Source organism: Anopheles darlingi, chromosome 2 (assembly GCF_943734745.1).
Source record: "Anopheles darlingi chromosome 2, idAnoDarlMG_H_01, whole genome shotgun sequence".
Lineage (NCBI taxonomy): Eukaryota > Metazoa > Arthropoda > Insecta > Diptera > Culicidae > Anopheles > Anopheles darlingi.
In genome coordinates, this window is record NC_064874.1 from 10171891 (window position 1) to 10184271 (window position 12381).

At 48.6% G+C, this 12381-nt stretch overlaps 1 protein-coding gene across 2 annotated transcripts in view; it reads left to right on the forward strand.

Moving 5' to 3' along the window:
• Nucleotides 1-12381, forward strand: part of LOC125949004 (disheveled-associated activator of morphogenesis 1) — a 51837-nt gene that overhangs the window by 33734 nt on the left and 5722 nt on the right. For both annotated transcript variants that reach the window (XM_049675661.1, XM_049675662.1), the window contains one exon: nt 6395-6817. In XM_049675661.1, coding sequence (XP_049531618.1) covers nt 6395-6817 — 423 coding nt within the window. The remainder of the gene's footprint in view (nt 1-6394; nt 6818-12381) is intronic.

Sequence of the window (12381 nt, forward strand, 5' to 3'; positions counted from 1 at the left end):
GGGGGGGGGGGGGGGGGTGGAGGGGTCTAAGCGGGCATTAACCACTATCAATCCACCTCTAGCGCCGGTTCTCGGCAATGCCCGGTATTCAATCATAATACGGGAACTTCAGAGGAGAGTAAGACATCGAGCAGCGCCCCGTTGATCCAGTCACGCAGCTGATGAAGTCACGTAAGCTGAACAGCTGACCTTTTCGGAACCGAGCCAACCGACCTGGCTGGCTCCCTAGGATTCCTTAACCAGCAAGTGGCCAACTGGAACAAAACCAGCCACAGTACAGACAGTAGTTGTGCGCGCTTTAGAGCGCAAACCCTGTCTTCGAAGGGTTATGCCCGGTGGATTGTGGATCGGTATTTCGGTTCGAACCTAACTGCCTGTCGCTAGCGGCCAAGCATCTTAGGACCCTTTCACTCTACGCTGCCTCGGCCGCCTTGGCAATGCACTTGTTGTGCGAAACGGTCGCTTAATTGGCGTTATTGCGAGATTAAATTGCAGAGCGACAGAATGACAGGCACACGGGAGCGAACGGAGTAGAGCACTGCCCTGCTAGCCTACACGCGCTGATGCTGCTGCTCCTGGTGCTGCTGGGGCCACCAACACTTTAAGAGGAGGCACTTCCACCGGTTAGCTACCAATCGGCTTAACCGATTAATCGATTACCTCGAGAAGGGCCGCAGGAACTGCTCGACGCCCGCGACTCGCAAGCCGGGACAAGTTAGATCGTGCAACAAGTACCAGGGGTGGCCTGCGGAGAGCGATCTGTACACCGGTAATGTGGTGGGTGATTTTCATATTAAAGGAAAAAAGTACCTCCCCTTCTCGGTCGGCCAGCATCAGTTGGAAGCGGGGCGATAATAGGAAAAATGCTTCCTGCCTGACTGCCTGCTGTCAACTGCCTCGGGGTGTATCGTGCGTGGGCAACCGATCACGCCACTGAAACCACTTCTAATGGAGGATCATTTTGATCAATCGCCTCCGGGACGGGGGGTTGAGAGTTCGGTCTACTCTGCGGTAGTTTACTTAAGGGGGGGCTTCGGTATTTTATTTTAATTCTTCGCATTTACTTTTTATATTTTTTTATGAGTGCTTATCCTTTCAAGAGTATTGTGTAAAGTTTTGGGATCAATCGAAGCAAAACTGACAAAGATATTGATTTTTGAAAAACAGAGTTTCATACAAGGCTCAATGCATCTCGCAATTTTGAATAGCGATTCCCAAAACCTACGTTTTCAAAGTCGGTGCCCATCGTAGCATGAAAACTACTGGACCGATCGATTTGAAATTTTGAACACATAATCTGTACACTATTTGCTAGGTAGCCCCGTTGAGTTTTTATAAAAATTGTTGATACTTTTTTTTACATAATTTTTTTAATTATGTAAATCTCATTGGTTGAGACAATATCGATAAAAAGCTTCACTTTTTCAACTTTTAAAATCTGCCAAAAATCGAAAAATGGGAAATTCTATAAAAACTCGACGGGGCTACCTGGATAAACTTATAATCTAACAAAAGAATATTCATTTGAATATTTCTGATGACCCAGCACGTGGCTACGATGGGCACCGCAAAAAGTACATTTTTGCAAACTTGACTTTCTAGATTGGATGCCATGAACGTAGTTTAGATCAAATCCTTCCCAAAATAGATCCAAATATTCTTGAAAAGTTGTAGTTGAATATGACATTCATTTGTAAAAATTAAGTTGAATGGTTTCTTCATTAAAAATCGTCAAAAATAAGCCTTTTTTTAGCCCGAAATAACCAAAGCCCCCCCTTAAGTGCTGGTTATTTCCAATGTCCATAATTCAATTAGCGAATGTCTATTTCATTTAACATTCAGTTACACAAATCGGATCATGATATACGAAATCAACTGAGGGCGCTACTTGCTCACCAAAAGCTTCATCTGAGTCTGCAGGGTCATTGGCGCACTGTAAGGTCATTGGAGGATCACATCCTCTTTCTAATACCAGGCCAAGGCCTTGGTCGCCGTGACGCCTGAAATCGGTTTTTCACAAAACTCTCACGGCATGCCGGACAACCTTGAAGCTGCGCATTTCACGAATCGAATTTTCCGGCTCGACGCCTCCAACGCTTCCTCGACACATGGAGAAAAGGTACATCACCGCGGCCTTGGCGGGAAATCTGTGGCCAGTGAAAGGTCATCGAGTGCGTCATTCGAAAGATGAGATTCTCTTTGGCTTTCCCTCATTGCACGTGATCGATCGGCAGCCAGCATGATTGCAGAGATCCTCATTACGCGTCGTGTGTTGCCATGAAAGCGGCCCACCATTCTCTTTGACTTCCTCTCTAATGTTTTTACTCGAATACAGGGCTTTCTATGAGTCTATTGACGGAAAAGACATATTGGCAATTGGCGCTGGAAATCTTGGACCACAATATGGTCAATTACTTGAACTGGAACCACCTTGTACTCTTACGGGGTATACTCACTCGCTGCTAAATTGCTGACAAAACAGTTAAGGAAATGGTGGGTTGTGGAGACGGTGGAAGGTGCTAATTCTCTGAGAACCTCTGATCCCAATGGCGGCACCAAAACGGGAGTGGCAAGTGCGTTTAAGATCACACAGCTATTGGGAGCGACCGTTACAAGGAAGTCGCCAATAAGGAGTTGACGGTCACCGACGGCGGTCGATACTGACGATGACGTTACCGCCGCATCGGTATGGGAGGTGTGTAATGGAGCAAATCCCCCCTCGGCGGTGGTGGCTCGCTGCGTAGAAGGTGCAATTACCTCATCAGCATATTGCATGGTGAGGTCAGCGCTCATGTGTTCAGGCTCCAGCCATCACGGAACTGCAGCAGCCCAGCGGGAGGCTACTACAATGCCACTTTAGACGGGTTTCTCTAGAATTCTGACCTGACTAAGCAATTCCACTATAAGTACGAGCACTAGGGCAAAAATCGCTTGTTTATTGCTTCTAATCATGGACTTCTGAGCTCGGGAACCGGTTCCAGGTCCGCCAAACAAGGATGCTACAAGGTGGTAGTGAAAGTGCAGTGTCCATAGAGAGAGAGGGAACACACATACAAAACGTGTGTGGGAATTTGTGGTTTTCATTCCAACTAAAAAAAACCTATTAGCCCCTGTTGGAGCTACTTGGTTGTTTTGCTATTTGAAATGCGCATTGCAGAGACGCCTCTGCGCCGTCTCCGTATCCTCCAGACACTTAACCCGCAACAGACCCATTCACGCCCGCGGTTATCTTAATCATCTTCTTCAACACGTTGTTGACCAACAGAAGGGGACTACCTCTCTCTCTCTCTCTCCCGTTAGGCCGTGGAACCATGATAATGGTCTAGTGTACCATCGTTCCAGCAATTACCGTCCCAAATGATGCTGCTTACGTCGCTCACTAGCAGCTGGTGCTTCTTATCATTCACCCAAGTGTCCACCTCAAAAAACAAACAGGGCGCCCACGGTGAGCACGGAAACAACTCAATATTTGTCTCCTCTAGCACACATTACCTACAGGAGGCCCCTTACGTAAATGAGACCCCCTCCTCCGGAACCATGAAGTACGGTATGCGCTCCTCGTGACAAAGAGTCGCCCGAGCGTCATACCGTCTACCTACTACCTTGACTTTGAAGATCGACGAGGTTATGCGGGGTCGTTATACGTGAGAAAGCGGTACGTTGTACGAAGCCCGTATATTGGGACCGTAAAGATCCCGGTCGGTATCCATTACAACAGAAACTTTCCCCACCCCATTGGTGTGCTAGCCGAACATGATCGGCCGCTTTTCCACCACACGGACACCACACGGAATTGTCATTGTGTTTATCTAGGCAACTGGGTCACTGTGCGACCGACAGGTACTTAGCGACGTTTTATGCCTTTTCCCCGCTGCACGTGCATGATGATCGTATCGATCGATCGCGAGTGAAAAGTGACTCCCGAAGTGACCACAATCGGTGTGGACCTCTCCTGCACTAATAGGTGTGTGTGTGTGTGCAGTAAAGGAGGCGCACAGCAGACGCTGTGCCTTGAATACGTGATGAAGGTAACGTTCCCGGAGGCTTAGCGAAGGTCGGCCAACGAGTCATCCCTAATGGTGGCTAACCTTCGATCTCCGGTGCGCTACCGGTGCTACCATTCTCGTCCGGATCATGTGTGTGTGTGCGTGTCTCTCTCTTACAAAGTGTTAAAGGACATCATGTTTTGAGGTGCGAGGTACGATCGCACACACCGAGCGCGTCGCTTGTCATGTTTAGTGACATGATTAATGAAGCCTTCGTGCAAGGTGGCACATTTGCACACTTCCAGAAGCATAGATAGAAGACCACGTGAGCGCGTGACGTGGCTAATGGCTTTCCTCGCGGTTGCATATGTGTATGCGGTGCGCCCGAAGGTGCTGCTGCTACTTGGCACAGTTTTGAAACAAAACGTTTTGAGTATATGCAGATAGAACCACTGTAACCTTGTCCAGGGTTCATGACATGAGACAATGTAACGCGTTCGATGAAAGATTTTGAAATTCCGATGCCGATTTTGAGGTCAAAACACAGGGGACTAAAAGGATCTAATAAGCATAACCAATTAGGGACATGTGTTTCTGATAACTCTTTAGACGGTTCACACCATCCATCAAACTCGCTAATGGTTTTCGCTGACAATGTGTAGAAGCTCTAAGGACGTTCTATAACGTCAAATTACAACTACTAACATGACTCTGACAACATGATCTTCGATCCTTTGATCGAAGATAAATCCAAGAATCTCTACAGCCTGAACTCTAGATAAAGTTGCATTAAGTGTAGTGTTTGTATACATAAGTCCACCAAAAGTTGATCTGTTCGAATATATTGTACCATGGAATGTTGGACAGCACATCAACACACACTCATAAGCACCCGTTACATCATTCTAATCTCCCCGCCCCGGAGTGAATGGTCTGTCGTTTAGGACCACCATTTCGGCGGTAATTGACTCCAATCTTCCGTTCCCAGAGTCAAGGAGAGCCGCAAAAAAAAACTGCACACAAACAACGCCGCGATGTTATGTCGCAAAACTAACTTCCTCCAGTCTCCCGCGAGGGGTGGCCCACTAATCGATCGCTCTCGAATGGGCGCGCGCGTGCTCTTACGCGACGACAGCAGCAACATGTTCGATGTGTCATTCAGGTCGAACGAACGCCACGTTTGGTTTCGCGGGAATCCGTTCCGTTCTTCTCGCGATTACACAGCACTCATGCGTGTGTGTGTGTGTGTGTGTGTGTGTGTGTGTGCGTTGAAGAGGACAAGTGGCGTTTACATCACACCACAAATTACTGTCAAACCGTGTCGGCATCATTGATTTTCGGGCCTCCAGCAGTATCCAGCGAAAGTGGCCACTACCACCACCACCACCACTACCTGAACTGATGGCAATTTGCGTTGAAGTTGAAAATGAAATTTTACAAAACCGCAAACCCAAGTGAGGCGCAGAAGAGGGTGGCTGCTGCCAAACAAACCAACAACAATATAAAAAAAACGAAAAACTGTCCGGAGGAGGGGAGGTGAGAGGAAAAGGAAACATAACAAAACATAACCTCTCTAACCGTCGTCGTTCCCGGCGGGAGGAGGAGGAGGAGGAATGAGCGAAAGTTCATATGTGAGAGAGCGGACTAGACTAGGGACCACAACAACAGCAACAGCAACAGCAACAGCCATCCATCCATCCATCCACCCATCCAGTAGTGGCTCAATGAGCGCGCAGATACATAATTAATGGTCATTTGACCGCAGGGCATACCACACCGCCGCGCACCGCAGGAGAGGTTCGCACACTTTTCTCCCAACGTTTCTCCGACGACGAGGAGGAGGACGAGGAGAAGGAGAAGTGGGAGAAGGTGAAGGAGTGTGCCAACGAGCTTCAATGTCCGGCGACCGCAGACGATTGCAGACGGCGCGGATATGGCGGATTTACTTGCGCTTCTTTCTCCCGCTTTCCTCTTTTCTTTTCAGCCTTTTCTCCAGCATTCAGTTTTTTTTGGGACTTTTTTGTGTTTGAGAGACGTGCGAGAGAGTGAGCGAGGGAAGGGGTGCGGTGACCATAATTGTCCAGCACCTAAAAGCGGATTATGCAAAGTTGATGTCTGGCCAGGGTGGTTGGCCAGGGTCCCGGGTTTGGTCTGCGCAAATCGTTATCTAAAGTGTCCTCTCACCTCTCTAGCGGCCATTAGCGTTAGATGTCAGACCGACCAACCAAACCGACTTTGTGTTGAAGCTCACTGACCTCACCCCGCGGTCGGCCGCCCCGTCCCGTTGATCCTTCATTTCCGTTTCACTTTTAACGCCTCGTAACATAACGACGTTTACGACGACGACGACGACGATTCCTAGAGCTTAATATCCTCTTTCTGTTCTTCTTCTTCTTTCTCCATTCCAGGGTATCCCGACGTGTCCGATCAACTTGACGACGCTCCGGACACGGTTGCCCGATCTCGGCAGCTGGAGTCTGCCCCACATATGCAAGGAAGCGGTCACGAGCAGCGGCGGCAACAACGGTAACGGTACGACGACGGACGGTGCCACTGCCGGGAATTACAGCAGCAACATTACCGTGACCGCAGACGCCTTCTATCAACCCCAGACGCAGACACAGCTGGCGGCCGACGGTACGGCCGTCACGGTGCAGCCCCAGGCCCAACAGCCGCACCCGCACAACCAACAGTATCCGCACCAGCAGCACAACAACAACAATAACCAACACCAGCTGAACTACCACCAAACCAATCTGCACAAGTTCTACAAGGCACACAAGAAGATGCCGGCATTCCGGGGTCGCCGGGGCTGGTGCGGCTGTCTACAGGTAGGTCCCCCCCGCTGTCCATTTGCTCATTTGCCCAGTCATTTACTGGGATAATGCGACGATATTAGATCAGTTATCAGTTACAATCATTTGAAGTAATCATGAGCTCTAATCATTGTCATTAGAACATTAATTTATCTCAGCTGTTAGGAAGTATTTTACTCCATTTAGTAGCTCAATCGCATTACAAAAGCGAACAGCGAAATCGCTAAACATTTATTCATTAAAAGTTAAATGGGTTCGTCACCTGTTGCCCTAACGCAGTCTTTCGGTCGTTCAGTTCTTTCGAGGGGAAAAACGCACCTTCTACAAGCGATTTTCAAACCAGAAATCATGCCAGTGCGTTAATTACGATGCGTCCTTCCGGCTCTCCCGGTTTTGGGTCCAACGAGTCCGGTTCCCCCAACCCACCCTCACCAGCGCTCCCCGTGCTCGCGCCACGCGGTCACCATTTCGCGCACGGTTAAATCATCCGCTGATGGTGCAGATTAAATTACACGCCTCCAATTTTACCCCGTTGGACAGGCCCGATTTATCCATATTTTCACCTCGCCTCCCTTCCCCGGTCCCCAACCTCTCCTTTTCCTCCTTTTCTCCGCGTACGAGAGATGGAGCCGTGGAGCGATCGAATTCACCTTGCAGCAGCAGCAACAGCAGCAATAAGGGGCTCCAGATAGACCAGGGCCTGCGTCTAGGCCTTCCGCGTGTCTACTCACGCTGCGCGCCTCTAATCCTGGCGAGTGGCCATTCTGCGTCGCGATCATTTATCAAGCGAGCAGCGACCGGGCAAGGCAAGGCAAGGCGAACTACAAGCAACATATGTGCTCGTTACGCGGATCTCGCCTCTGCGTGCGCCCATGCTCCCCGAATTCCCGATACTTCCGCATCGCGCAGAGCACCAAAGGCTGGAAGCACTCCCGGGCCTGGGCCCGGGCCTGGGACTGGGTGGTTGAGTGGAAAATGAATGTTTCCAAAGGAAGTTTTCGACACCGATCCTCGATCCCTCTCTCTCTCTCTCTCTCTCTCTCTCTCTCTCTCGCTCACTCCCTTCCCGGGTGTTGTTCCTTGTCTCCTACTAGCTGGCTGCTTGTTGTCTCCAGCTGGAGTTCGGATTTGGAGTTTCACTCTCTATATTCATCATTTACAAGTGTAGGCCGTAGGCCGGGCAGCAGCAAGCAGCAGCAAAGGGGCAGCGAACGGGCGATCGACATAATTTATCGCGGTATCATGATGCTGATGATGCCGACCAACCGACCAACCGATCGACGATGCATAATCGTGGTCCGATCGAGCACCGTGATCCAGTCCAGGTGACTTATCATGGCCGCTGGCCAAACCGATATGACTGAACGGAACTTACACTTCCCTTTTTTCAAGCACACACACACACACACACATACACTGCGCTAGTTGAGGCCATGACCGTCTAATGGCGCCATGATTTATGAGAAGATTGTAATCGAACATCTTGCTCTCGCACGATCGCACCGCGATTCCTTGGGGCGGTGGCCACCTCTGCCCCACCAACAGGGGGGGGGGGGGGGGGGGCAACGATAAGATAGATGAGGGTTTATGAGTAATTAAATGGCACCCGGCCGGCCGCTGGTACGCTCGTTGTGTAATGTTCGCAAACGCTCTCCGGATCTGTACCAGCAGGAATTTGCGTGATCGTAGGCGCTAGATGTTTCTGCACTAACAGAAAATGTTAGTTACGATAACGAAATTATCACATCGTAACGAAAATGGCACTGTGTTATTCAATTTTCAACAATGAAACACACAAAACATAACTTTAATCACACAAAAGCATACATTGTTTCTGCAAAATTATTTGCAATTTTTACTGTTCGTACAAAAACGTAGCATTTCTGTTTTCCGTTGTGATAACAAAAATTTTCTGCCAGTTTAGAAACACCTCAACATGGTTTTAGTTCCGGGGGAACGTACATTACACGTTCGTTCGTTAAGCAGAGGAAGTATGGAAAGCGATCCTGAGGCCATCCTGACTCTGGAATTGCCTAATATGGTGTACGATCCATTGTAATTTGAAGTTGAAGGTTTTGACGAATGACAAGAATGCAATTTGCCGTGTAATCAAACTTGGTAAAATGGCACTTCCTTCCTTGGCACGCTGTAATCTTGACCTTCTTGAGTCAAAGTCAGTTGACGGATTTAAATCTTTTAAACATAAATTACCTTCGCAATGGCAACTCACAATTGGTATTATTGGGAGAGGACAGTGATGTATTGGAACGTTGATGGCCTCTGTATATCTACGCACAGGGCATCGGGGAAACCCTCCGAACACCGCAGAGGTCATGTTGTAAACTGATAACCTTCCTTCCCCGGTGTGAGGAAGCCCGGAAAGTGTGCCAAGATCAAGCCATTTAATCACTTCATCATCATCGGCGCATAAACTCATCTACACCATAATTGGCGAACCCCTTCACCCTTCTCGGGTGTCCTCGCACGGGCCTTGCCTTGGAGAAGGAAGAGAAGAAAGATTGACCGTGACAATCGACCCCGTCCGTCTACTCCTCCTCTCGGTACGCGGATCTTTTCGCCGATCCTCCGGACACTTTTCGTCGTTTATTATTATGATCGTCACCTTCACTCGCGCGTATCGCTCGATGATACGGTGAGGGGGCTTCCTTGTGTGCGAGTGCGCATCACAATGAGGAAGCATCGCGGCCATATTTTAACGATAAACGTGTTAATGCCCATATTCGGTGTACGCGAGATAGTGCGACTCATGGTTTTGTGTTCTTGCCACCGTTCAAGATCACAGACACACACACACACACCAGGGCGAAGGCCTCGAGCAGTAATCGAACCGCCAGCACCAAATGCAAACCGCGAACGACGATTGTGTAAGGAGGGACCGGGGACCATAATGCGATGTCAACCAAACGGAATCGGTGGTCTCGATGCAGGCACACACGCACGAGAGAGGTGCACACGCATTATGCCGGGACCGTAATTTGCCTACCAGATTACTTGCCCCCCCTCCGCCCTCGGGTGTTAATGATGCTCCCGGTGTGTGTGTGTTTTCTTGACTTGGCACTAGCCGGGGACACCGATCTGCAAGGTCTGCATCCAGCAGCACATTGGTCCGGGTAGCACCACACACCAAGACACGTGACATAATCGGTGATCGCGGTGCAAGCAGCGCGCTTTTCGATTGCCTCGGTGTCACATGCTGCAAATACGCGCGACGTCCGCATTTACGATAAGAAGTGAAGCGAGCGAGCGACCGAACGCCGAGTCTTTACCACCATATCACACCGGTTTACGGATGTTATGTGCCGGTCGGCGACAGAGTGGAGATTTGTAATGCGAATGTACTCGTCATGAGTCGTCCCCCAGCGAGGATTATTATAAAACCAATCAATGGCCGTATCACATTTCGATTGAGATTAGTTTGAGATCATGATGTGCCGAGCAATAACAATGTTAAGTGATGGTGGCTGCGGTTACGGAATGACCACGATGCGCGTTAAGTAAATAGAAGATATACAGTTATGGTAGATGTGCACTAAAAGGTACGGAGCGTGTTATTGAGGTGTAGTAAATGCTGATGCGAGTGTTTATAAAGCTATAGAAGTAAAGCAGAGCTTGAGAATGGACGATAGTTTAACGTTTAACAAATATTATTATCGCTACCCATTTATAGGGGGTTGGTTCTGGGACCGATCGTTTTGATTTTTTATGTGTTTAATCTTCGCTTCATTTACGAGTTAACTCCGTCAATTTTTGCTCATTTTTTGAAATTTTTTAAAGTAAATATGTAAATCTCGCTAATTTCAGCATGCGCTGCCAAATATTGAAAAAACCCCTATTTTTCCTCGACAAACTTATAATGTAACGAAATAATATCGATTTTTATATCCAAAGAACGGGACACCACAAAATGGAACAATTACCAAAAAGGGATCAAACCATTTTTATGGCCCAAAGAAATGTCCATTCGTAATTATGCTTTAAAACATCCCAATTCTGGACTGGATTGTAGCTACTGTAACATTAAATCATATCATGTTGACATTCAAAACGAAATTCAAAATGGAATCGCGATCTCTTTGTTAATGCCAACCTCTCGCATTATTTATTGAGGTAGTTGTTGTCTTAAACACCCTGACTAGTCGTAGCTGGTTTCTACGAACCTTTTTGCGACTCCAATCAGCACCAACAAGGCACCGCAACAACACAACTGACCTCGAGCACCGATTGGTTCGTTTGTTGCTTGTGAAAAGCACAATCATGTTGACAAATCTTATTGTCTTGTACCTCGATGCCCTTGCAGTAAGTAAGGCTCGCGCACCTGCATTGCTTATTGAACCAAAAAAGCAAATCAACGCGCGCCGCGATCCCTTTGGGACACCAATTCCCATTTACAGACAATCTCCTCCTATCACTGCACTTGTCTGGCTTGACACAGACGTTCACTTTCCGTGCGCTCTTGCAAATCGATGGCAATGGCGCCGAGGAGCGACAAAAGCGACAAATAATCCCCCAAAAAATGCCTCGCTACCGAAAGCACACGCGAAGCATTAGCCAAGCAGCATAACTCCGTGGGAACTCATGGCCAGGAGAAGGAGTCTTGCGCGATCACCACCGCGCGCCACTGGTTATCAGTTTATCTTCTTTCTTTTATTGCTTTTGTTCTCACGCCTACGAACCTCAATGCCCAATACACGGGTAACGAGGAGACGTGGTCCAGTGCTCCAATTTCAATTTCCAATCGAAAATCATGCCAACGCTCATCTCACGATTGGTCTGGCCGCCGGTTGACCTTATCGGTTGAACGGAGCAATACCGCGCGACCTATAACTGCTGCCACAAATCGATTTCCTGCACTTTGAGGGCGAGGTTACGTTGCACTCAAAAATCAATCATCCCCGAGCTGAGCTGCAGTTGGTGTGGTTTACATCTTTATGATCCTGTATGCCCGCGTCTGTACACGACGACCAGCGTCTTCGACATTACGTGAGGCCAAAGAACCGTTCCACAGTTCAATTGGATTCGATCGCTGATCGCGCCCCTTCTGACATCGTCCCAGGGCCAGAGAGGGCCTGTGAAGGAACTGGTGTTCAGAATCGGGGAAATGCCCGATCCGATGCTCAGTCGACCGGAACGGCCTTTCGTTTATTGAACGATTTTCGAATGCTCTAGCCTCTTCCGCGCTCCACAAACCATTTCCCGTCTAGCGCTGTCTTTCTTTTCTGCTTCTCTTCTCGAACTTCCAGATTGCCCTTTCTTCTCGATCCTCGTGCTCATTCTTTCCCGATCTTCACACCACGGTCCAATTTCATGCCGGTTGCTAAATCCGTGAAGTAAATAGTTGAACTAGATTTGTATGAAATTGAATAATGCTCGATTAGCTCTCTCCCGGCCACAGAGTTGGAAGCGGCTGCGGAGCGGCCGTTTTGGATAGATTTTGAGCTCGGAGTGGAGCTGGAAAATGGGTTTCAATTGATGACCGAAGGCGTTCGAGATCCAAGCATCAATCGAGCCCATTAGCCATGGTTGTTTGGTGAATTTTTCGCCCAAATTTGCACGAATTC